At 32.0% G+C, this 27,981-nt stretch overlaps 1 protein-coding gene across 3 annotated transcripts in view; it reads right to left on the reverse strand.

Moving 5' to 3' along the window:
• Positions 1 to 3,163: 3,163 nt before the first annotated feature.
• LOC133200211 (5-phosphohydroxy-L-lysine phospho-lyase-like) overlaps positions 3,164 to 27,981 on the reverse strand; it is a 29,596-nt gene continuing 4,778 nt past the window's right edge. The window contains exons 1-11 of one of the 3 annotated variants that reach the window (XM_061336018.1): positions 26,629 to 26,737; positions 21,594 to 21,712; positions 21,288 to 21,447; positions 19,036 to 19,110; positions 17,052 to 17,142; positions 16,068 to 16,181; positions 12,234 to 12,316; positions 7,687 to 7,781; positions 6,583 to 6,695; positions 6,112 to 6,356; positions 3,164 to 5,808 (exon numbers count right to left, since the gene is read on the reverse strand). In XM_061336018.1, the coding sequence (XP_061192002.1) occupies positions 5,502 to 5,808; positions 6,112 to 6,356; positions 6,583 to 6,695; positions 7,687 to 7,781; positions 12,234 to 12,316; positions 16,068 to 16,181; positions 17,052 to 17,142; positions 19,036 to 19,110; positions 21,288 to 21,447; positions 21,594 to 21,712; positions 26,629 to 26,669 (1,443 nt within the window). In that variant the 5' untranslated portion in view covers positions 26,670 to 26,737 and the 3' untranslated portion in view covers positions 3,164 to 5,501. Of the gene's footprint in view, positions 5,809 to 6,111; positions 6,357 to 6,582; positions 6,696 to 7,686; positions 7,782 to 11,847; positions 11,931 to 12,233; positions 12,317 to 16,067; positions 16,182 to 17,051; positions 17,143 to 19,035; positions 19,111 to 21,287; positions 21,448 to 21,593; positions 21,713 to 26,628; positions 26,738 to 27,981 lie in introns of those variants that run through there. The other 2 variants (XM_061336017.1, XM_061336016.1) reach the window with 2 other exon arrangements.

Consider the following 27,981-nt stretch of genomic DNA (forward strand, 5'->3'; position numbering starts at 1 on the left):
TTTTGTTTGTTTTCATTGTGTATAACGAAGTATTTCTAATTAAAACATTGTGTATTTATAATGAAAGATTAAACATATTAAAAAAAAAATACAAGTCTATTTTTAACACCCATAGCACTAAAAAATGCCGGAACATTTTCCCCCGATCAGACTACGATTTCTCTATTACATGCATTTAGATTAGATACTATAAAAAGAAGATCTTGGTATGATATTTTTCTTTCAAAGACGAATTATATGTTCAAGATTCACAATCAACTACAAATACAATTTTCTATTCACAAAACTTTGGCAATAAAAGCTATAAGATGAACCAAACAAGTCCATGCTGATCGATATAAAACTGAGTACGTTTCAACTGAGAACTAGCACATTTACTGGGGGCATTTACCCGTAACGATACAAATCCACAGGTCATAAAGAGGTTAATCGCATGTAAATGAAGTCAGCGAAGAGATTCAAAATCACAATACTTTTAATCAGAAAACATAGAGCACACGGTTGTTCAACAAAGATATTTTCACTCAACCTTTACACATATAATATACACATTATATTTCAAACTCGACTCTGAACAAACCTGTATTCAGTGTTTACGAAAGCTTTGAAGTGTGTACCTGTCACTGATTTCTTTTGATATTCATGAAAATCAAAGGACCCTATCTTTAACACGCAGCTTCGTATGCTGCCTATATCTATTGTTTGACATTTTTAGATGATGATTCAAATAATAAAGACATTAGTTAATAATAAAATTTAATTTTTAAAAATGTTAATAAATATTCGAAATTTGACGAGTAAACGGGGATCACAGATAAGCCTTACTGAGACTTAATTGTTCTTTCTGCTTTTTGAATATGTAAATCTAAGAGAGAAAATAAATGGCCTTAGGATATTTTTTTTTCATTTAATTTGCTTAAAATTAACAATATTATTTTAGCCTCAGATCAGATTTACTATTTTAAAAAAAGCGAATTTACATGTCCTCCATCCCAACAGGAGTTAATTACTGTTTACTAGTATACAGTATTTGTATGTTTATACAGTTAATTATTTGTTTATACACAAGTATTTCACCTATTCCCACATAAAATTTTACCTTGTCCTACCTGATTTTCTAAAAGTGGGAATAGGTAGAACCAGTTACAGGTGGATTTTGGGGAATAATAGTATTTATAAAAGTATGCGATGCTTCAAAATCAGTTTATATTTTGCGTTGAAAAAACATAAATGTTTTCCTTTGATAGAGAGAGTGTATAAAAGAATCAAAATCTAATTAACCAAAAGATGCACAAAATCAATGATATCTGGATCTGGAAACAGAGCTGAAAATGTATTTCAAATCAAATCTGCAAATGTTTCAATTTTGATAATTTTCCAAGGAAATATCAACTGCAGCACCGTGTGGTGTTCATGGTGCAAACTGCATGTGTTCTGGGTGGTGGTAATCTCGGTGGAGATTCGGCTCGGCTAGATACTTGGTCTGACCCCTTAACCGAATCTCCATGTAGCATCAACTTATTTGTCAGCAGTCTGCCTCGGTTTTAAAACAGATCGTATGCAGGTCATGATCTTGAGTATCGAATAAGTCATGAAACATAAACAGCATATTCAAGTGATAGTGGAATATAACTACATGTACATAAATAAGGAAAGTTGATGATGGAAAGCTGTTGTTTGTCCTAAAATTTAGTTGTTGGGTGGCCTTTATCGTCTATAGTTAGTAAGACATCCAAATATAAAACAGATGTGGCAGACTTTGTGGTGTCTTTCATGTAGAATTCGCTGGGATGTACCGAGTCAGCATATGAATGGAAGTAACTATTGTTAATTGATAAAAGTCATCAATATATATTTGAATGTCGAGTTGGAGGCCACAGCAAGTGGCCTTCGTGTGGAACTTTTTGAATTAATTCTGCTTCAAAGGAATATAAATATAGAGGTCGGCTAATAAAGGAACACAATTAGAGCCCATTGAAATTCCTACATATTGTTGAAAGACCTAGTCCTCAAAGACTACGTAAATATAGTTGTTGTCAATGAGGAACTCAAGTTTTAATATCAACTTTAGAGTACTAATGTATAGAACCAGAGCGATTTTTACGAAATAATTTAGTAGATGACCAGTCACAAGATATGAAAATTTCTAAGTTCAATTGAAGAAGTAGCTGTCTTTGATTATTGATATCAAAAAGCTTATCTAGTTTTTAAGTTATCGCGAGGAAGGGTTGTATAAAGTGTGGAAGGGTTGTATAAAGTGTGGAAAAGTCGAATACCTTTTGATGTTACTGGCTTTCGATCGAAAAGTTTCATGATTTTAAATTTTCTAAAACTTCTTAGGAATTTTTGAAAATCCACATATGATTTATACCACTTCTGGAATATCCTGTAGCACAGTCAGAGTATGGAGGTTAATCTCGGCCTTCCTGATTAATGCCTATTTCCGGAACTGTGCCTAACTGTCTTAAACTAAAATAGTCCAAAGAAAGTACAGTGCAGGGGATTTTCAGTTGCTTATTTGCAGAAGTGTTGGATCTGCCATTTTTCCTCGGGTGGCACTAGATCGGAAATTTATTTTCAGTTTGGGGGACACCACCCAAAAATTCAAAATTTCCTTGACAAGAAAAAAAGGTCATCAGATGTTATTATTCAGGGGGCACAAGCATATAGTAGCTATGTTTTCTATAGTATTCTATAAGGCGGCAAAATTGGGGGGGGGGGGCACCTCCCGATTCCTGTGAAGATGAAATCTTTAAAAAAAAATGAAGGTTTTGCAATGAAATTTTAGATGTAAATTGTAATTCCCCATGACTTAAAGAAATGAGGACAAAAGGTCAAGGAAACTAAGTAAATTCATATAATGCATAAAATGGAATCCAGATGGTGATTTGTTCTCACTGAGCTTTGCAATGAAATTCCTGTGACTCAAGCAAGGGTAGATAGACGTCTCAGCCCAACGACACCTCAGCCTATCACGTTATGATAAGAAAAAAAACCTATAATTTTTCTTTTAAAATATTTAACAAACAATCGAGTGCGAGAACAACTCAACTTTGCAACTCAGAAATGACTATATGGTCAGCAAGTTGATCAGACTTCTGGACATTCCGATTGCATGGAGTTAAGATGGTCAAATTGTTGATAACTATAATTTCAATTTACCTTTGTGTCATATAAATTTATTACATCAATAACATTTTATACATTTAGCATAGAACACACTGGTCAATATCATGTGAATGTTTTACCAATAACTCTCCAGTTCATCATTTTTATACATAGATCACAACCTCTAACATTTGATTAATTTTTAAAGTAAGCCATAATCAGAGACAGGTAGCAATTGCCCTGTAATAATCATAAAGGGCAACAACAGAGAAACACGATTTACCAATAATCTTAAAAGTGGAAAAACAACAAGTTCCTCAAAAAGTGTGATCAGTAGATAAAACTTGCTGTTCACCAAAATTATTATATATCATAGCTTAATTAAAAAAAACAAATTGTGCTACATTGTACAAGATTTAATATGCATATAAATAAAATAAAATTTGTGATGCTATAGAACATTTATAGATAAAATACTAGTATATAACAAAACTTAATTAACATGACAATACACAATGCAATATTTTGTGTTGGAAAATTGAGCAATGATGCATGGTATATAAATTAAACAGTATTTACAAGCATTACAGTGGCTTTAAATTACATTTTATGAAATATGTACTAATACAAAATGTGTTGCTAACTGTATACTATGTAGAATTGAAATACATGTATTTCCATTTGAAAAATTAAATTTCCAAGTCCAGATACAAAAGCATCTGTTAAATTTAACACACACTTATTTATCTGCTAATGCCATGTCAATTAAGGAGTTAATTATCTGTCAGTTAAATTAATGAGCGTCCATGTAAAGCGAACCACTAGTTAGAGAACATTCAAATAAGTAGATGGAAAGTGAGCTACTATTGTAGAAATTGGAACTAACTAAAAACCTGAACAAAAATAAAATTCCAGGCACAGTGAAATTTTAAAACAGTGTATAATAATTAAAAGCTATTTGAAAACAACTGGCTAGAAATTTACAAGGAAAAAAGGCCAGTCCACATTAGATTAAAGAAATCCATATCTACTAAACCTGGATTACAGTAACCTGCAATATATAATCCAGGTTATAGTGTGGACCTTCTGACCTTACAGTGAAATGGCTGTCAGTGAAACAATGATGACATCACAAGTTTAAGTTATGTGAATTAACCTTCTAAGGATGGTTAACTCTGTAGTGTTGAATGGCCCTACTTCAAAAAAGAAAGCAACCCAAAAAAGTTTTTTAGTGAAAGTATTTTGAGTCATAATACAAAGTTCATCAATAAATAATACAAAGTTTATCAATCCCCTCTGTAAACAATATTTATCTGTCAGCTGCCTTTCAAGCTATTTTTCCATAAAATATAATACAGTAGTCAGGGCATTATATTTTAACAGAACCAAAGCTTTAACTAACTGTAATATTCAAAGCATTTAATTTCTTACTCATGATTATTAGCAAATTGCTTTCTTCATTCCATAAAATAACTATACAAAATAACAGCACACATCTGACATACAATGTTACAATATATCATTAACACATACATTTAAAATGCAAAGGGAGATAATATCAGAGTTTAATTCACTAAATAAAAAGATCTATTGTGATAGGATTTCTTAAATACACTGTGATAGACATGAAAAAGGATACTTTGTAGAAAATATGCCTAGATCTATAAAATATTTCAAAACCTATAGCATATATTTCATTTTAAAAACTATTGCACAAAAAGATATTCAAATATATGAGAATATAATTGAACATGAACATATACTGTTGAATTGAATATTTTGAAATTCAAAACTGAATAAGACCTTTCACTTTACACAAAGAATACACCAGTACTAAAGACTACATAACAACCAGGTCTACTGTTCCTCTTCAGATTATTTATATTCTGGGAAGTACTTCAAAGGTTGATAGCAGATATCCTTCTTTTCACTTTGTTAAATGTCAAATATACAATCTGTATAAATGTCAAATATACAATCTGTATAAATGTCAAATATACAATCTGTATAAATGTCAAATATAAAATCTGTATAAAAGTATATCAAATACATCAATATATCGAATATGGACAGGGGCTTAACTAGGTTGTGAACCTCTACCTTTCAAATATCCCAGTTTTCATAAGTCCCACCAAAATTAAAATTCATTGTATTCAAGTCTGACTTCATTTTTGAAAAAGAAATTTTTCGCCAAAATTACATTTGATGACCACTAAGAAGTACCTCACTTTTTTTAATCAGGACCTGTAAAACTAACATTAACAAATAGTAATTAGTAGCATTACTCTGCAAGAGATCCCTTTCTATATTTTCGTTGTTGAAACTACAAAGCCGAGCTTGTACTGACAGTAAGTTCTCTACAAAGAGATTTCATCACTCCTGCTTGTACTTCATCAGTCCATCTCATCATAGCGAGCTCTTTTTGAGTCCGACTCCCCGTCATCTTCTGGGTCATCCAGGATACCCAGTCCAGTGGAGCCCCCCAGCCCCGAAAGAATATTGAGAGGGACGTTCATTTTGGAGTCCGACGACTGAGCTAGCGGATTGTTACCTGCCCCCTTCTCTATATCAGCTAAAGCCAGGTCGAAGGCCTGAACAACTCGCCTGGCGTTATCACAAGTAAAGCACATAGGAGGAAGTAAGGTCATTACGTTCTTATCCGGTCCTTCATTAGCAATGATAATCTTCTGTTCCTTCAACCTAAAACAAAGAAATACAGATATATCACATATATATGTCCAGACTGACCCTAACAGTAAAAGCCTTCATTAAAATCCATACCCTCCTTATTTATTGCAGAACTTTATCAACAAGAGACCCAAGGACCTGGAAGATCACCTGAGTATAACATCTTAATATACCTCATGCCTTCACTATTGAGGGGAAAAAGTTATTCATACAATTTGAAAACTTTTCTATTAAACAACTAAAGGCTTAAAATCTGTAAAAGTTTCACTGTAATCATTTATAACTCCTAATTATGCATAAAACATTGGACTATACTTGTAGGCCAGTATCTCTGCCCCCTCTTTGGATGGCTTTCTGCTCTCTTTGTCTGTCACGATCTCTATCCCTATCACCATTCCTGTCCCCCGGATGTCCCCCAACATTGGGTGGTTTGGGGCAATAGCCTTCATCCCATCCATCAAACACTTTCCCACATTTCTGGCACTAGACATCAGTTTTTCATTGTGGATCACATCTAACACAGCCATTCCTACAGCACAGGCCACTGGGTTTCCTCCAAACTATACATTTAAACAGAAAAATGTCAGCCATTTTCCTGACTGAAGTAAATAGCTATGCAGTGTGTATTGTTTAACTGCATTTACGTTGATGGTTCAAGTATCTTTTTAAAATCTTAAGTAAATAAATTGTCACGAATTTCTCAGAGTATAAGGTTTAATTAATGTCAAAAATACACGAACAACACAGGAAATTATCATTTTAAAGGCACCATTATATTGTACATACTGTGCTATTGAATTCCCCGATGCTATCTGCGATTTCTTTTGTTGTCACCACCATTGCCATTGGGTGGCCATTTCCTAAAGGTTTACCAACCGTTAAAATGTCTGGTACTACATCTAATAAAGAGGAAATAGATATTCTCAAAGGTGGAGAAATTCTGTGAGTCAATTTATGATCTTCTTTTATAATTTCAGGTTCATACCAATATCACTGCTTTAAACTTACAACCACCTCTTGCAAAAAATAAGGACCCATCAATACTGAACTAGTATCACTGATCAATACAACACTCGTTAACCTCAATGTTCTTACATGTAATCATTGTGACACATCTTATTACATGTAATCACTGTGACACATCTTATTACATGTAATCATTGTGACACATCTTATTACATGTAATCACTGTGACACATCTTATTACATGTAATCACTGTGATGCATCTTATTACATGTTATCATTGTGACACAAAATATTACATATAATCACTGTGACACATCTTATTACATGTAATCACTGTGACACATCTTATTACATGAAATTATTGTGACACATCTTATTACATGTAATCACTGTGACACATCTTATTACATTTAATCATCATGACACATCTTATTTCATGCACTCATTGTGACACAACTTATTTTATGTAATCACTGTGACACATCTTATTACATGTGCTCATTGTGACACATTACATGTAATCACTGTGACACATCTTATTACATGTAATCATTGTGACACATCTTATTACATGTAATCATTGTGACACATCTTATTACATGTAATCATTGTGACACATCTTATTACATATAATCATTGTGACACATCACATCTTATAATATCTTTCAGAGCTTCAACTACTGAAATTTAATTTTTTTTCCTTTTTCTGAAATGTGGGCTCTATTTCAAATGTTATTAATCAAACCATTATACCAATTCTTAAAATATTAGCTACCTATATATCTAGACTTGGGTCATACACTTACAAGTAGCCCTATACTCTGTCAATATATCAATCATATGTTTTAAAAGGATGACAAACATTTCCAAAATGTTCTTGGTAATTTTTAAACTCAGTCAATGGCATATATAAGGGTTACTACCATGCATCTGGAATGACCAGAAGGATTCTCCACATCTTCCTAATCCAACCTGGATTTCATCAGCGATACAAATACCTCCATTGCTCCTCACAAAACTGAAAGGTCAAAGTCAAATATATCTTTTTAAATTACATCAATATTTCACACCATAACTAGAATAAAAACATAGGTAATCAAAGAATACAAAGCTCACCTCAACCAATGTTACCTATAAGAATGACAAAGTCTCATCATGCATCCCTTGATGCATCAACAATGCAAGTTTGGTCCAAATGGGGCTTATAATTACTTGAGAATGGACCTGCTCCAGAAACTTTAACCTGTTCAATAATCTAGAAAATGTAGGTTCAGATCTGACATTTGAAGCAAGTCTGAAAGTGTGCATCCCTATATGCATCATCCAGGCAAGTTTAAACAGCAAAGGGATGATATTAATTGGGAATGAGACCTGCTACAAAAACTCCAAAAACAGTTTAACCTTATCATTCTTCTTGAAAATATTTGCTGAAAGTGCAGAATCTGAAACCCTACTGATACAACTAAACATATTAAATCCATCATTCATGCAACTCTGTTCAATAAAGGGCACAGAGCTATTTTTAACCAAAACTACTCCAAAACTCTGAAATCCAAAAGGGTAAAGCATAACCCTCCCCTCCCTCCCACTTTGTTGACATGGGCTAATAAAACTAAGCTCAATATCATTCATAAAAATTTTATATGTGAATCTAAAATGTGAAGTATTTTAAAAACATTTAAAACCTGAATTTTGTTTTTAATAAATTAGATATGTTCATTGATATACTAGTAAAATCATGTTTACTAATAACTTTTAAGTCACTCCTACACATACTTTCTATTGGGGAACGTGAAGCATTTATTTAGCTAGTAGATGTTTATCTCATAAAATCAAAGTTGGTTTACAGTCAGGTAAATCTTTCTGTAGTTTGGGGGCTGTGGTGGTGCCAACTGATGACACTGAGTCAATACATCATACAATCATTATAGTTTACTGATATTGTTTTCCCCCTGTCAATCTGATATAGAAATATTACAACTACATCATACAAGCACCTCTTTAATCAGTTCTTTAGAAAAATTGCTGTTACCTCTGCAATAACACCTAATGAATATGGGGAACATTCAAATTTCTGTACATATCCACCAAATAAAATTCACTGATAAATAATGCTTTGTGTATTAATATATATGTTTCTCCATCATCCTATAAATACTTGAAGAGTTTTCCTAACAAGGCTCCCCTCATTTTGGTTGAATACAAACTGCAGTCACTGAAATGTAAAATGGAGTTCTGATGCAGCATCCACTGCACACATGCATTAGAAGAAAACAAACAAATGTGTTCAGGTTTGACTTGTATATCACTTGTGATAAGTGTTAAGGTTTGACTTGTATATCACTTGTGGTAACTGTAAGGTGTAATTGTATATCACTTGTGGTAATTGTAAGGTGTGACTTGTATATCACTTGTGGTAATTGTAAGGTGTGACTTGTATATCACTTGTGATAAAAGTTAAAGTTTGACTTGTGTATCACTTGTGATAAGTGTTCAGGTGTTACTTGAATATCACCTGTGGTAAGTTGTATGGTTTTTGTATATTACTTGTGGTAAATTGTAAGGTGTGACTTGTATATCACTTGTGTTAAGTGTTAAGATGTGACTTGTATATCACTTTTGGCAAGTGTTAAGATGTGACTTGTACCGGGTATATCACTTGTGGTAAGTGTTAAGGTGTGATTTGTACATCACTTGTGGTGAGTGTTAGGGTGGGACTTGTATATAACTTGTGGTAAGTGTTAAGGTGTGATTTGTACATCACTTGTGGTGAGTGTTAGGGTGGGACTTGTATATAACTTGTGGTAAGTGTTAAGGTGTGACTTGTGCATGACTTGTGATAAGCTAGAATCATGCCTAAAACTGTCTTTAAGCAGGGTACCCAAAAATATTTTAACAAAATTAGATCATTAATCCACTCACGTACATATTCACACAGAAATAATTTGAGATTGAAAACAAATGTAGAATTCAGCTACCGGTGTGTGTGGATGTTTGTTTTGTATATTTCTTATGATTAGCTTAAAACAGACCTAAATTCAGAACTTAACAGAGCTGATTCCATGCATGCATCTGACAAAACATCCATAGTTGTACCATATGTTCAAGTTTAATTTTGATACTGTGATGCACCAGGAATAGATCTTAATGAATATATAAAATATTCCTGTATGTCAAACAGTTGTGTTAGACTAAGCATCCATAGATGCACCATACTAGAAGTTTGGTTTGAATACTATTACTGATAAGGTAGAAAGATGCCAAAATACATTTACAGATCATGTGATCGTCCCATCCCTCCATTGCTATTCATGTACATATTAGTCTACCTTAAAATTTTCACTTTTTGTTACCAAAACTAGATTCGAATTACAAAAAAATTCTAATGAACAATTGAAAAATAGGCTGCTATGTATGTATACCATGACAAAGACAGAGTGAAAAATTATAAATAGAGTATTGTACTTATTCTATTGTATTCAAACATTAGTGCATTAGTATGTCATATGGCCGAGACATTAATATAAGAGATTCGCAACTCTGTCATTATCATAAACTTTTTCTTAAATATGTGATGTTCCCAGCATTATTCTGAAAAAATTACTGGTCATTTCATCATTGTGGTTAGATTCAATATTTGAAAAAAGTACCAGTAAAGGGCTCAAGAGATATTGCAAGATTTTGAACACTTACAAATCTCTGTCATTTATGTCTCTAGTCATAGAGAGGTAATTACAGTGATGAACTAGTGCTTTCTATATTTACATTCATACTAAACTTGAGGAATTTTTTTATTTAACTGTTATTATTTGATTGCATTAAGGCACTAACATGTAATTTAAAAAAGTACACATACAGAAATCAAACTACCACAAAAGTTAAAATATAAAGTGAGCAGAAAAGAAGGATTACGTGTCATGAAATCCAATGTTACCACAAAGCGTAATAAGGAAACATCTGACTACAGTGGATCAAAGCTTCCAATTTAAAAACTTGAATACTAGAGGTATCTACACAACTTCTGTCCAAATCATGCAATCCATTTCAGAAAGTTCTGGACAAGACACATACACAGTGGAAGAAATGCCCCTTGCCAGTGACTAGCAGGGTAGAGATTATTCTTTAAATGAGATCTGTATACATAGAAACATTATACAAGAAATAACATAGGAGAGTAAACATGGAGAATTTTGTATGTGTACTTATTTTAGGTGTATTCAATAGCTAGAATATACATAGAATAGGGACTATGTGACGAGACATGAATTGGCTTTATCAATTTTTCTATATGAAATCTTTATATAAAATAATATTTTTGCTGTTTGTTTGTGAAAAAAACATGAAAGATTGCAACAAGGATTTCAGAAAATGAATCCAGTGAAAATAAGTACACATAAATACTTGTAGAACTCATTACTAGTTATGTTGGTTTTTGAACAACAGTTTGTTGGTGAAATTGACTCACACAGCCAACACTACTGACAATATCACAGTCCCTATATATAGTACATGTAGCTAACTGGAATCAAAAGCCATACAATAGCAGCCAATCCTCACAAGTATATAGGTATACCACAACAAAACAACAATCTTTTTAATATAATCATACACTGAATATTTATTATTTGCTCAAATCAGCAATCACAAATATTTAATGCTCTTTAATGTAAAATATTTTTGAGGAACACAGTGATGCAGAATAGTAGTAACTAGTAACCATCATTCTTCAAATCAACTTCCTCTCCATATACGAAATCAAATCTTCACAATATCAAGAATATACTGATCTAAAGGGCTTGTTTTAAGTACATGACTTTAATATAACACGTGTTACTCACTGAATCTTAAGGATAATAATTCTGTACACTTGTAGGTATTATAGCTTCAGCTCTACCTTAATATCACATTTAATGCCATACAAAATTTTATATGTCCTGTGGTGCACATAATTCCATGAATCAGAGCCTGTTTTTATGTATAGACATTGTGGGGGTAGCTTGATTTTGTGAAGAGATGTGTACAACTAGAAGCAGTTAGGGCAGAACAGAGTATTTGATATGTCACATCACAATCTACTGACTGACCTGTACACCAACTTTAAGTAGTTCTTGGGTGGAGTTATCACCCCACATATACTCATCAAAGGTTCACTGAGAAAGCCCGCAATCTGTAAGCATAACCAGAACAGTTAGGACCACGTTACCTTGACTGCTTGATATCCACCGCTGCCTCAGCGACCTCAACTTATATATCCATTCCTCAGATTTCAAGTCCATACCAAACAAAAATATATGTTAGGAGTCATTCTACAATTTTTATTCATGAAATTTAAATGCAATGGCACATTTTTTTTACTTACGTAGGGAAAAGATTTTAATCTGTGTGGTCTAGAAATCATAGGAAGGAATAAGCGCTTACCAGAACTTGCTACACATAAGAACATGCACTATCTACACCCTAAACAGCATACCTGTAAACCAATTTCAAGTATTTGTTTGGATACATAATCACCCCTCCGCTGGTCATTAAGGGTTCAGATATAAAGGCTGCAACCTGAAAACATACCATAATTACTGCATCATGATAAAAGGTTACAAAATAAAGTCTAACTCTACAACTGGATTGGATTATATGTGTCTCTAAGTGGCATCCAACCAGAAGTGTAACCCATCTTATTTATTCTCCCTAAAAAAGTCTTACAAAATATCTCTTCACCTCAAGGTGTATTTTTATACACTTGACGCCAACATCAAATTGAATCAAATTTCGTTCTATCTGTGCTAGTAGATAGTAAGTTGCACGAGCAAGATTGCTCAAATGAATATTTAACTAGTGCTGAGAAGTTTTCGTACACATTGCCAAAAAGTTGGGCAATTATTAAATTACAGCTATATTTCCCGGTTTTTTTCACCAATATGATCTACTCTCTTCATAAGTTACATGTGCACAAATATTCCTGTCCCAAACTGTATTTTTATTGATTTTTTTTGGTAGGGATCTCAAAATTGTCACCAATTCATATTCGAATATTCTGTAAGAGTATTCAAATATATAATACAAATACTCAATGAAATTATTAAGTCATCCTTTTATTAATTTAATACTTTTCCAATAAATTTTGCAAGAGTTATCTCTCTTTTGTGGATCCTGAAAAAAGAAATGAATATTCAAATCATAAATTCATATTCGAATATCAACTCATCAAATGAATATTCAAACATTCAAATATTTGTTGACATCCCCTTTTTTACTGCACAATACACATGCATGTGTTATTCCTCTCTGTAGAGACTTAAAATTTGCATGATGTCCTGTTTGAGAATAAATACCAGTTACTTAAACACTGTCATTTACATCCCAAAAAATAAGAATGATATAAATTTCATAGGTATCATATTGAATACTGAATTAAATCACTCTAAATTGTCAGTAAAAATGTCATTTACCCCTGCTGAAAGAAAGATGGAAAACCTGTATGAACCTCTATAGTTTGAAATATGAAAGAAAAATGCTTTGTCTCAGAACTTTGAATTTTAAAACAATATACAATGCATGTCAAATCTGAAATACAAATAGAAACCATTATTGTCCTGTCTGGACCTGTTGACTTGCATATGTATTATATGCCTTTTATTGTAAAAGCAAACATCACAAAAGCAGGTATATTTTCATTTTTCTACTGTAATTTACTTTATAAAACAGATTATTATATACTAAGCAATAAATGCAAGTTTTTAGCATATGCCTGACATCCCAGTAGCTGTGTCAGTATTACTGATCCATAATGTATGCCTTTGCCATGTATTACTTTGCCTTAATGTACCTCTAGCAGAACCTCTCTATTTGCTTTGGAACTTTTTCTTTTGTTTGTTTTTCCACTTGAGTAAATTATGTTTTCAACAGACTAAACTAACAATCAAACATCACTTAAATGGATAATATAATTTAGATATACAGTTTAACTTCAGTATATCAAACTCAGATATCTCAAATACCATGGATATGTCAAAGTCATTTTGCTTATTCCTGCTTATTCCTCAAGTATTTTACCCTGGATATCTTGAATCTTCAGTTATCTCGAAGTATTTTCTCAGTCCCTTCGAGATTGAGATAACAAGGTTTGACTTTAGTATAATTTTATTTGTAAACCATTTCTAACAACACTTGTAAGATATTCTGACTATGATCAAAAATGATAAAATATGGTGAATTTTTCCTTTCTTTCTATCAAATTTGTTGTAAGAAGTGTTGTTAGAATTGGTTTACAAATAATATTATAATGTACTGAAATTATTTTTAGTATTTGTATGTTATTACTAAGGTATGTAATAAATAATAAAACATACAACTTTCCATATCACAACTGGCATCAGTCCTCGACCAATATCAGTCTGCAGGGTCTCTGGCCTTTGGGCTGATATTGGTGCCTTGGGTCGATACAGGGTTTGATGTGGAAAATGGTATGTAGTATCCTCCATATATATAACATTATAAGGTACCCATAAAACATAAATTTGAATGATTTTTTCTTGTGTAATAAGTATAAATTAACCATTGTGTAAATCTCCATATTTACATGACCTATTTCTTTTTGCAGTATTATTCCCTATCGTTATGGAAATTGTATTTTAATTTACAAAGACAAGAACTTTACATTAACTGCTTCAAATTCCAGGTTCTTAAAATTCACGATTTGATAGGAACCATTTTTTAGGTGTCTGTCTGACAGATACTTTATTGTGTGTTCCAATAACCTTATTCACTAATAATTTGGTAAAAAGAAAATAATAAATCTTGAATATGGTGAAATTAAAACCACCATGTACTTGTAAGTCTTTTAAATCCAAAAGTGCTTAACATTAAAAAAAATTCAGAAAAAACATTAAATTTAATATGCATATCACCCTTTTAAATAAATATATGCATTTATTTATAAGAAAAAGAATGAAGAGCTCTTGTAATTTTGATCCGTCAAAACTTCTTTTGAAAGTCTAGATGTTGTATATTTAACACTCTATAAAATTATATTTTTCAATTATAGATGTATAGTTCTTTATATCAGTATTTGCATTAAATCTTCAGGTTTTAGGAAAATGCACACTTTTTATAAAATAAACAGCAATTAAAGAAATATAGGCTACAAGTTTGGATTTACGTGTACTCAGAATTCTACACGTACATGGATACGTTTAGAAATTTGTCATTAGCAAAACTGATGACGTAATGCACAGATTTCTGGGGGGAATCCCCTGCTACATGTAGGCGTACAAGTGAGCTTACTAAACCTCTCATATATACTTAATATACATTTTAAACAAACATAAAATCATTAAAATCTGTAAGAACTTATACTTTATCTTATGGTAATCTTAGATTTCCTTTCCTGCATGAAAGAAACTCACGAATGTGTCCAGACTTTTGTCTTCAAAATCGTTAGGAAAATAATTTTATTGTCCAGAAAAAGACTGATGTTTTAGGAATTACTAAAGCATTTTGGATCAAAATTTAAATCTCGGAATCCAACTTACATGTATATGTTGATTTTTAATGTTACAGTACATGTACATGGTGTTTTTGTCACTAGATGTTGAAGAAAATAATGCACTGTAAGATTATTCTCAGTAATAAGAAATAATTATCAATAACGAGATCTTGTCTCCAAAATGTCAACATTATGTACATCATAATACAACCAACTTTTAACAATATATTTAGCTGAATGCAAAACATGTTATTTATTGGTTCTTGGATTCTTAAAGCCATATATGACGTATTTTTTTAAAAGTTCAGATAACCAAAATTAAAAAGAACTTTCTATTTGTTTTATTACTTTATATAAAGATAGGACTTTTCTGTAAATTACACAATTCTAATTAATCGCTATTATTCAAAGATATCAAAAATTTAAAACAATAACCAATTTATTTAGGGACTCCACATTACATATTTAAATAACAGACAAAGTTTTGCGCCTCGTGTTTTTGAGTTAAGATTTATCTTGAAGAATGGTCCATAAGTAAATTAACTATGATTAAACTATGGAAACGTGAGATTATTCAAGTTCAAAATCAGTAAAAAGATTTAATTTGAAGTAAATAACATATCACATGTATATTTCACACTAAATCTTGTATTATTATTTTTTTTGCTCAGATACGCCATATATAGCTTTAATATTATCAACAGTATGAATATTGTGACAATTTACACAGTTATTTTTCTCCATATAGCAAGTCCACAATATGATTCAGGCAATTTGCTGCATTCCTCATTACAAATCAGAGATAGACGTTATATAACTTACATTTCTGCCCTTCTCTTTGGCTTTTTTGATAGCTGTGTGAACTTGCTGTGCATACTTCAGGCTTGGGTTGGCATCATCTTTATGCTTCCCTCTATACATATCAGGACAATCCACCTACAGAATGATAGTACAACCTATACATCCCTCTACACATATCAGGACAATCCACCTACAGAATGATAGTACAACCTATACATCCCTCTACACATATCAGGACAATCCACCTACAGAATGTCAGTATAACTTATACATCCCTCTATACATATCAGGACAATCCACCTACAGAATGACAGTACAATTTATTCATCCTTCTACACATATCAGGACAATCCACCTACAGAATGTTAGTACAACTTATACATCCCTCTATACATATCAGGACAATCCACCTTCGCAAGTTGACTCTAGAGTGCCATTTCCATGGGGAAAATTCTACTCTGCAGCCAGTTTTCCATGGGGGAAATCCTAATCTAAAGTTGGTTTTCTGGGAGAAATCCTACTCTAGAGTCAGCTTTCCAGGGCAAAAACATTTTAGGGGGGAAATCCTACTCTTCAAGACAGGTTACTTAAAGTAACCAGAAACCAAATGTCATGTAATTAAGTGGTCTGAATACAGATTGTCAGTTTAAACATAAATTTTTCTTTTTTCAAATCCTTTCTTCATGTTGATATTCTTAAAGCTAATGGCATCCTGATTTATCATGATTCATGAATCATGATTTAAATTTGAACCCCCCCCCCCAAAAAAAAATATTTCCAAAGACAGAAGGATGGAAAACAGACAAAACAAATACTGTATGCCCCGTCAATATTCATGAATGGACACAAAAACACCTCCGATTGTTTTCCTAAAAAGTCACCAAATCAGTAGAAAAACACTTACAAAACTTTGTATGTTTCATTGATTTTGCTGATTAATTTGCCTGATTATGAAACCCAGCAATCCCATCCTCAGATGAGCAATCCTGATCTATTTGCACTTACCACATGAACCCATTCTTTCTGGGTTATGCCGACCTTTTTCCACTTGGAAGGACTTAGGTCTAAAAGACTTCCTATGTTTCCATGGTAAGCACTAAAATATGACAAACAATATTTAATTAATCAATCACAAACGACGAACATTATTGATTTTGCACAACAATCATGTATTAACATATTTCAAGTTTTAATGTAAGGAATGATGTCTTCAGAAATGTACTATAACAACACAGATGACTTCATTCTGTTTACAGAGAATCATACACGATAACTCTCCATTCCTACATTTTTCAAAATGTTTTGCAATATTGAAGTTTTTATAAAATGCAGAGCAGATTTCATTAATAAAACAATTCTATAATACCTGCAGTGACAATTAACTGCTCTTAATTACAGCTCTGTTTGATAAAGGGGTGTGTTCCCGTTTTGCACACATTTGATAATTAGGTATAGAACAATAGGTGTGAAATATGTTTTGATAGCAATTATAGTCTGATCTTCGTCTGGGATTTACCTGGAATTACCTGTATTTTACCTATGCATTATAATAAATATTTAAGGGAATACATTATGAGAATTTTACTTATCCAACGAAGATGAAGTTGGTAGTTTAGACAAATATCCCTATCGCACATTTCACCATGTTTCTTTATTTCATAAAGGTAAAATGAATAAGTAAATGAATTCAATCTTAAATTAACCTGTCTAGTTAGTATCATGTCAATATAATCACACTTTTGTGTTATTTTTCAATGTTTTAAAATGATTTTTTTTTCAAGAATTAAGTCAAAATATCAAGTGCAAAATTAACTTTTCTTCTTCCTATTCTTTCCGTAGAATCTCTTTCTCCAAATTCACAACTATGATATAGACTATAGCAATAAAGTAATTATCTTACCTGGACAAATTCCCGTTTTGCACGCATTTTTTCAATACCTGAAATTCAAATGTGTGCAAAACGGGAACAAACCGATAAAGGGACATAAAATGTGTATTTATGTATTTAAGATATAGAAAATTGGTTCCTTTTAAATTAGAGACTTAATAATGGACCAACCAAGACAAATAAATATGTTAAACTTCTGTAAAATCATTTTATCAAATTTTTACAATAAAAATTTCACTTGGTCAGAAAGTGAACATTGATCTGTACTGACTTGTCAGTAAACATATATCCCAGCGTTTTTTTTTCCTTATATAACTGGTACCAATAAACGGTACCATTCCGAATGCCAAAAAATGTGAATTTTTCCCAATTTTGAGACTAAAAATTCCCAAATCAACTGCCAAGCAACTACAATCAGAGAATAGTCATAATATGGCGGGACCTGAGGTGTAGACAGCGTAGTATCATACGTTTTGACAAATTGAAAGCATGAAAATGTGAAAACAAGGGACATTGATATGAAAAACAATAAATACTTGTTGTTTATTCTTTAAAACACAGAGTAATAGGTAATGAGGTTGGAATAAAAGCATACTACATTTAATTTGTTTAAATGACAGAAAATTCTCCTTTGTTCTACTTCGATGCTATTTTTCCCAATTGAACCGGTACCAGACCTTTTCCCAATGGGCGTAAAAAAATCGCTGATATATCCCCCTCCTATGAAATAACCAAAGCTTTGGTATGAATTTGATAAATAACAATTCAAAATAACTGTGATAAGGAATTCACATTGTTTCACCTGGGTAGGAATGGGGTGAGGGGGGGGGGGGGGGGGGGGGGAGATGCTTTATAAATATTTAAAATATATTGTTCCTAGATTTCTTTAGTGAAAAACATGAGTTTTACTAAACTATTAGAGTAATCTCTCTTTGTTTTGCCAAATATTTCAATTTTTATGTAAATTCACATAAATATTTTACATAAATGAAATGAAGTACAATAATTTTTTTGAAATTCACTTGGAGGTAAGTTGCAAAATAATGCTAACCAGATGTACTTAATAATTTATATACATGTTTGACTGGATAATAAACTTACTGGTCAAGGACAATAAAATCTTCGTTCTTTGTGTAGGACTTGGCTAGCCGAAGGGCAAGGTCATTGGCTTCAGATCTGGAATGAATAAAAAATCCAGACATATGATTAAAATTTGACACAGACCTCTATGTTCTTTTCCAATCAAAAAAAGGGGGAGAGTAGGAATCTTTTACATGTTTTTTCATGTTCATTGATTGGTACACGATTATCATGTATTCAAGCACAAATGTGTCATGCATTTTATTATATACCAAACTGTGCATCACTCAATTTTATTGTTGTTTTCACGCAATCGTGACGGTGTGATCCGACATTTCAGATCACCACACTGTTGTTTTCTGAATCCATATCACTCCTCTCTGAAACTGATGACGTAGTACACAGTGTACATGACTTTTTTTTCTTGCATGTCAAAAAGTTCCTTGAAAAAATGTTTTGTTTCATGGATAAAAGATGAATAATTGATCCCAAAAGTTTCCTTTTATCATATTTTGTTAATTATAGAGGGGTATATAATAAATCTATCATTATAACAGTTACTTTATCCGAAGAGCCGTATTACGTCTCATTGACAGGCGCGGATCTTCAGATCAAACTCGATTCGTTTGATCTGATGATCTGCGCCTGTCAACGGGACGTGATATGGCACTTTGGATCAAGTTACTGTTATAATAATGTATATATATAAAATTCAATATGGAATTATGGTCAGGTATAACATACAAAAAAATTCAGTGAAACCTGTCTAATCTGATATGCACTTTTTTGTGTCAGAATAGACATGTTGTCAGATTACACAGTGTGAAGAACAAGGAAAACAGTAAGATTAGATTTTAAATAAGGGTCGGAATTCACAGCGAAATGGATTGTACAGGTGTCAGATTAGACATTTTTTCATTGTATTTTTAACTAGAAAATTCCGGGTAAATCAAATCTGCATCTATAAGCAGTATTAAATATTCTGTATCTTGTCTTACACTTAAATTTAAACCATAGGCACTCCTTCTTGTAATAGTGAAATAACATGTTCTGACTGTATAATCCTAGCTTTAATCCCAACCTTAACACAGGTCCACAAAGACCTACTTATAAGCAACACAGATTTATTGTACAGAGGATATTTATATTTTTATTTTCCAATTATGATAGTTAGTGTCCAGGATTTAAACTTGGGGAGAAAAAAAAATATACAATTAACCAGATGTACTTCACATGTACTTGGTATTTATATCAAGGTTTCAAACTGGATCAGTTTTACTCCTCATTCCTGGTTGAAAAGTTCAGTTACCAGTTATTTAATACCCGATTAAAAACATCATACACACTTTATACCTATCTTAGACCTAAACTTTTGAACAGCAATCCAGCATTCACTCTGTTATTACATTCATAAAAAAAAATTATTTGCTTAACAGTCTGGCAAAGAGACTACAGATTTTCCTTTTAAAATATTGATTTAATTAATATTTCCCATGAAAAGCAATCATTAGGTGTCCAGTACATATTTCAAAGACACTAATTAATTTAAAAAAAAAAATGACTCAAGAACTTGGGGATATCTGCCATATTTACAATGTTTATGAATAAACTCCATGTAAGGTGAATGCTGTTGTTTGTTCAATTCTCTGACAAGTTAGATGAACTCCCAATTCAAATCAGCTTTTCATAAAAAAACACATTTACCTTGGAAATGTTTTCAGGAATATTTTCTTTTTTCTATTTTCTTCAATAGGCAAATTCAGAATTAATTTCAATAGACCAAACATAAAGCAAACATAACATCCTCTTCCATTTCGAAAATTAATCGAAAAAGATCAATTAATCGAAAAATAATTGAAAAACAGGGTAAAACTATATGCCCATGGCCATTTTATGGCAGAAGCATAATAAATGATTTTGAGATTGTAAGTATATTGAACCTTGGTCGCATTGTTAATCCCACATTTGCTTCAGTTTTATACCTTAGGTCTGTTTTGATGCAGATTCATCATTTATTTTGAAACTACTATGAATAAAGTTTCATGCTTTTAAATAGATTTACCATGAAAAAGGATAGATCCATCATTTCTTCCAAGTTTCATGAATTACAAACAATCTGTCTTTACACTCTATTGTATCGTAATCTGTACTTCATTCAATCACCTCAGCTTAACAGATCAGTAACATGGTATGTTAGGTGAAACATTAATGTACAACAAACTGTAAATGTTTAATGTTAAACACTACTGTACAACAATCTACAACTGTTTTACCCTGAGTTTAGGAAGAAGCAAACACAGAGCTGATCTGGAAGGGTCTCGATGATGCGCTTGGCGTATTCCACCATCTTATCATCCAGGAAGCCTGCACTGGTGACCAGCTTTCCCATCTGTTCCTGCCCAGCATGGACAACATGGGGATGACAGTGACCAACTGAAAGGAAGACACACAGATCATCAGTTCTTATAATCCAAAAAATGTTAGCACAAAAAAAAAAACAAAAACAAAATTCAGCACTGAGGCATTGCTTGAGTTGTTTAATATAGTACATCCACTTTAAGATTTGTTGGAGTACTCACCATGTGACACATTGCTAATACAGTCTAAGTATTCACATCCATTGTCATCATATAAATATTGCTTTGATGCCCGCACAATCTTCAAGGGAGATACTTCAAAATGTAACTTGCATGCTCTCCTAGTAAATGAAAAATATTATTTGAATACATCAACAATACAAATGCCTTCTTGCACCCCCTTAAGATCAGGCTTTGGGGCCATAAAACTTAGATGAGCTCACTTTTGATCTCAATCTCACTTTTCCACAATTAATTCTATAAGTAAAAGTGACTCTGAAACTTTAAATTTTTACTTTTTAAATTATCTTTGACTAAGAAGTAAATTACAATTGTATGTCAAGTATTTTAATATTTGTAAAGTTATGGATGTAATCTCTCCGAGTTTCAAATGGACATGTTTAGAATATTGTACAAATAAATCTGCTGAAAATCTGTTATGATCCTACTTCAAAGCCACAGAATGTTCTGAAAACATCTCCTTTTTTTTAAAATTTAAATCAGTCTGAGAGTCTGCAAGGACTGCTCCTTTAAAACATGTGTTTAATGTATGTATCTCTACTGTTCCAATAAATCTGGTACATGTTCTAAACATTGTCCACATTGGCTTTTCTTGTCTCTAATAGATTTGTTCTTTTTAATATAAGTTTCTATGGAGGAATAGTACATGTGGTGAAAAAATGAAATAAAAAAAATGTATAAAGGTCAAAGTTCAATTTGAGAGTATGTATATAAACTAATATTTTTAAGATATAAATTTTAGAATTTCAATGAAAAACTACAAATCACAATGCAAGTTACAATATATTTAACACTACAGAAAAAAAGAACTTTAATTTATTTAAAAGGAATACTTGAAAATAATGCAAACCAAATCTTACTGACTTGAATGCTGCATGCTTTTTTTTTAATTCCAGGAAAAATAGTGATTTCTCAAAATCTAGATTACAAATTTGTTCTTTGAGTACAAAAGTAATAAATCAAGTCACAAAGGCATGTACTTTCCCAAGGTCCCTTAAGTGATAAAAACCCTGCACTGCGTCAGACAAATGAAATTCAGTAGTTTTTAATTGAATTTGCTCAGGCAGTAGAATCAATTTTAGGGGGCCAACTGGGCTTTTAACTGAGCAATATTTCGTTCAGCATAGTAAAATCAAACATATTTACACTTTTAAAGCAACTATTTGCACATAATTTATCAAATTTAACAAAAATTAAGAAATCACAGATTAAAAATCTAATAACAATTTTTAAAGAATTGATTTTTTAGTGATTTTTCAACCGATAGGCAGTGGACGTCGTAATAGTGTGTTTGTGTCAATATATGTTAAACTGAAGTTCTTTAAGAGGGGGTCATAAAAATGATTTCCTGGTAAAGAAAAAAGTATAAAATATATTCTCTTGAAATTTTAAAAACAGAAAACTGAAAATCTCACAATTATTCAGAATTTTTTGTATAAATCATTAGTATCTGTCATATTTTCTAGTACCCCATAAAACAGGAAATTTTCATAATTTTTTACTTTTTGTCAATTGTCATTTATTAGTTCTCCTCTCCAGAATACAAGTATCAACTTTCTCGAAATAAATGAGTTTTTTTCACTCTGATATTTAAACAATACCTCAATAAATTCAGCAATGTCTTTGAGATGCCCCCTCTGGAAACCAGATGATAGAATTTTGCGTTTCTTAGTATAGTATTACTGATCATATATTATAATATTTGTAAAATTTGCTTTGAAATGCAAAAAAACCTACATGTAGCACTTTCCCATATAAATTATAATCCTATAGTAAATGTGTCTGTATTTTGAGAAGGTCCCTAAAAATACCCAGACCATAGATTTTCTTTAAACTTGGCATGTAAACTGAAGTCAATGTGAGTTACATATGATATAAAACTGAAGAGTTTTTACACAATAAAACCCCAGTCTGCTCCCTTAAAAGCTACATTCTATCATACTGGCAAGGATTTGTCATTTATTAGTTCTCCTCTCCAGAATACAAGTATCAACTTTCTCGAAATAAATGAGTTTTTTTCACTCTGATATTCAAACAACACCTCAATAAATTCAGCAATGTCTTTCAAATAAAGAAAAGTAAGACTCTACTGTAAAAACAGTAGATCCGGGTCATTTTTCTTTTTTCCTCATTTCATTTCTCTTCATTGTGTGTATGTAATTTGAGGTGACTATCACGTTTTTCCTTGATGTGTTTTGTAAATTTAATGTTTAAGAAAAGCAAGTTGTATAATCATTCAACCTCTTTCAACTCTTACATAAGTTTGATGAACAAACCTTTTCATTCATTAAAACCATCCTGTAATTTGAGTTTAATCATACAGAAAATAAAATCTTAGATTTTTTGGTGTGCCTTCTTTCTAGTTCACACAAATACGAAGTAACTGAAATTTTTCTGTTATTTCATGCTGAGAGTTGACTTTACAGACCCTGCTATGTTCTATTTTCCCATTTGCTCACAGTTTGTTCACCGTGCACTCACTGTTCACTCTCCATTCACAGTTTTGCATAATCACTGTTCATGAACAGCTCATGCTCAATGTTCATTCACCTTGTGTACACCGTTTGCTCACCATTTGTTAATGCAGCAATCCCATATCATTCAACCTTTATTGTCATTTGGAACTCAAGTGAAAGGATCAATAAAATGAAATAGGACCATGTGCACAAGGGGTGGAAGGAAACTTTAACATAACATCAGAATTCAGAAATATAATTTTGAACTTCAAAACATCTTGATTATCACCAGTAGAAATCGAAAGGAAAGCCCAGTCCTCATATTTTGTTGCACTTTCTTGTAATTCAATACTTGCATACATACAGGGATTAAATTTGTGGCTAAGGGTGACCCTCGAAATCAACGAACATTGGTCCGCAACGAACAATGATGATTCCACAGTATGATTGAATTTACATCTTTAAAGGGTATAATTTTCTGTGTTCTATAAAAAATAAATAACCAGAAATATCAAAGTTGAAACTGATTTGGTTAGTACAGTTGAACTTCAGTATCTTGAAAATTGATATCTCGAATACCATGGATATGTCAAAGTGATTTGGAAGTCCCAACTCCTTATTCCTTAAGTACTTTACCCTGAATATCTCAAGTCCTCGGATATCTCGAAGTTTTTTCTTGGTCCCATTGAGTTTGAGATAATGAGGTTTGACTGTATCTATAATTGTTTTTACCCATCTACATGTAAAGGACAAAATGATTGTAACCTACATGTATCTATTTCTTTCAGGAATTTGAAAACTTTTGAAACATTTATCTCTAATGGAGATGCCACACCCTGACATTTTATTTGATGTAATTAATTATGACATTTTGTTGTCAAACATGTTGAACCACAAGAAAAATCAAATAATTATTTTTCTTAACATAATCATTTATTGTTGTTTGTTAATTGGTGTGGTAAGTGGTTTTTCTTCATGTGTGACATATTCAACTGCGTTTAAATACACGTTCACGTATGTCTTACAAGAAACATAAATGCATATGTATCAATTGTGTATGTACAAATGTATCATCTTTATTTAATTTATTGATGCCAATACTGCAAAATTTACTCCCTGGTTAAATTTACTTATTTTTTTGTCTCATCTGATTATGGAATAAGTACAATATGAGGAAAACACCACAGGTCTTTCATCATTCAAACTGTGCTCATGACTGCACTCTGTCCATGCTCTGCATTCACTCACCATTCCCTAACCATTCTACAAGTTGCATTCAGCGTTCACACACCGTTCATTCACTGTTTGCTCTGTGCTTGTTCAGCATTTGCTCACCGTTCAACCACCTGGCCATTCAAGTGGGAAAGTAGAACATTTCAGCGACTGTGACACTCTCAATTTTAGATTCTGTCCATGAGGTTCATAAAGCTCATGTCTATGAAGGATTTTTATTTCAATATTTAACTCTTCTTCCTCTCTGCTTTTTTTTTTTTTAATTTTATTTCACAAGAAAAATCTTTTTTTTTTTTATTAAATTTGTTAAAATATTCACCCCCTCCCCTCAAAAATTACTGCTAACACTAAATGCATCTGTACCACATTATTTGAAAGTAAAAACAATCTCTAGATTATAGCTGTTATCAATTTACATCCTTGTTTGAATATCCATGAAAATATATTTTAAATGCAAAATAAGAAAAAGTTGGGTCAAGGTCATAGAGAAGGTCAAGGTCAGAAAATTATGCTAAAATCTCTTATCAATATGCATCAGTGTATGAATTTTGGTACATATGTATAAAGCCTAAATAGTTTCTTCGAAACTGAGCTATTAATGCAAAGTATGCCGGACAGACAGACAGTAGGTTGGAAATACGGAAGGTTGGAAAGATGGAAAAGCCATGACAAACACTATGTACCTTATTCATATTTATGGTAGGGCATAAAAAAGCCAGAAAGCAGTTATTGTCTAATTGACTATTTTATCAATGAATATTCTTTGAAATTCAGGGCACTGAACTATAGTGCAAACCAACCAAAATTTACATATCAGGACATAGGCATGAATGAAAATTTCAGTGCAGCTGTACCATAGTACAATGTAATATGTCTATAGAAATTCCCCTCTGAAAGCAATTTTCCACTTCAAACAGAAATTTTAAAAAAGTATTCCAACATCTCCAGAACTACTCAATCTATGAATCTCCTGTGTCCTCTTCAAATTCAAAATTGTCATTATTTACTATGACAGTGTATCTTTTAAAGACATACAATATTGTATCCCTTTTTTACAAATGAAATGTAAAACCCTGCTAAACACATCTCTGTTTTTTTTAATGTAGACTACATGAAAAATACTGATTAAAAAAAAATTACACTCGATCAAACAATCCCAGTAATGGTAAACTTATAAGAGATTACAGGTATCAAACTATTCTACCAGTTGAAAACGCCAAATTTGATTTTTATTATTATTGATATTAATATTGGAAAAAAATGATCACAATGCAAGTTACACAATAAATGCACAGTCATAAAAACAGGAGAAAACATAGTCGGCATACCTGACATCGATTTTAACATCTTCATGATGAAGTCGTGCCATCTCTACTCGACTGTGGTATTACGCATATCCAAAAGTGAAAAAACCTAATTAATTAATTGATGTTGTGCTTTGCAGACAGATGTAGGAATTGCTTTATAACATTCAAAATTCAAATCACTGTTTATGTTAAGCTCACTACAGGTAAAATATGTCTCTCTTTTTCCATTCCTGTCACATAATTTACAAGGTCACCAAGACCTGTATGGGTCTCTTTTGCGCATTTAATATTGGGGCAACATAATGAAGTCTTTCCCAGCTTCAACCTTCTGTTGTGATCAATTGGGTGACAGGTGAAATTTTGCAATGATTGGAATAGCTATTACTTGTTGCTAGAAGAAATATGGTGTCTGGCTGAAATATCCTTTTTTGATGTTAAATCTGGCCTCGCCTATGGAACACAACTCTTCTGTAAACTCCTCCATTTTGTATCCTGTCCTAACCATTTGTTTTTTATCTGGAAGTACTGTAAGTTTCTTTGTACTATTAGAATTCCTGTCCATGTCATCCAGCTTGAGATTTTAAATTTAATATAAATTAAATTTGAATGTGTTTTAATTTTTATATTAAATCTTTACAAGCACATTGGTAAGGGCAGACTAATTTTTTTTCTGTGCATTTCGTTTCTTCACTTTAAAAAAAAAAAAAAATTGCCCCAGATCTTTGACTTCTTCCTCTTCTTTAATTGCTTTTAATTCCTTCTGGATTTCATCTTTATTTCCTCCTCAACTTTTTTTTGTAAGATCCTCCTCCTTACAATCACAAAAGATGTGCTGGGCTTTGACCCACTTGATAACAATGGATTTGAAAGATATATTTTCATTGGTTGATTTATAATGAACCATTATTTATGTCATGTGTAACCATGTAACCACAAGACCAACTTTTGTCAAGGGTTTGTGTAGAAGAAACCTTGACATTGTGAAGAAGTCTCTCTTTTTGATCATCTTAGAATTCAGAAGTTTTCTATGCCTCTTTTGTGATAGCATGCCTTAATGACACTGTTAATTTCTGAGACTCCAATCTCTTACCTACTGACATGTTATAGAAAATTCTTCTTTTGAAATTCTGTTGCTAAAAAACTATGCCCCCCTCCCCCTTCACATAACCATCAAATACATGTAAGTGAGCAGGTCCTTCAGAATCTGCCAGTACCTGGTACTTTTACCCAACTGAAATCATGATTGTACCAACCAAAATATTCATTGGAGAAAAATTTTAAAACATATTTAATTGAAATCACTTCCACAAAGTAATTCCTATTTTTATAAAAGTACCACTTGTTTCTTATCTTTTTGAAAGCCCTGGAGTGAAA

Source organism: Saccostrea echinata, unplaced genomic scaffold (assembly GCF_033153115.1).
Source record: "Saccostrea echinata isolate AGI-Se365-2 ecotype Australia unplaced genomic scaffold, CSIRO_AGI_Sech_v1 ptg000037l, whole genome shotgun sequence".
Lineage (NCBI taxonomy): Eukaryota > Metazoa > Mollusca > Bivalvia > Ostreida > Ostreidae > Saccostrea > Saccostrea echinata.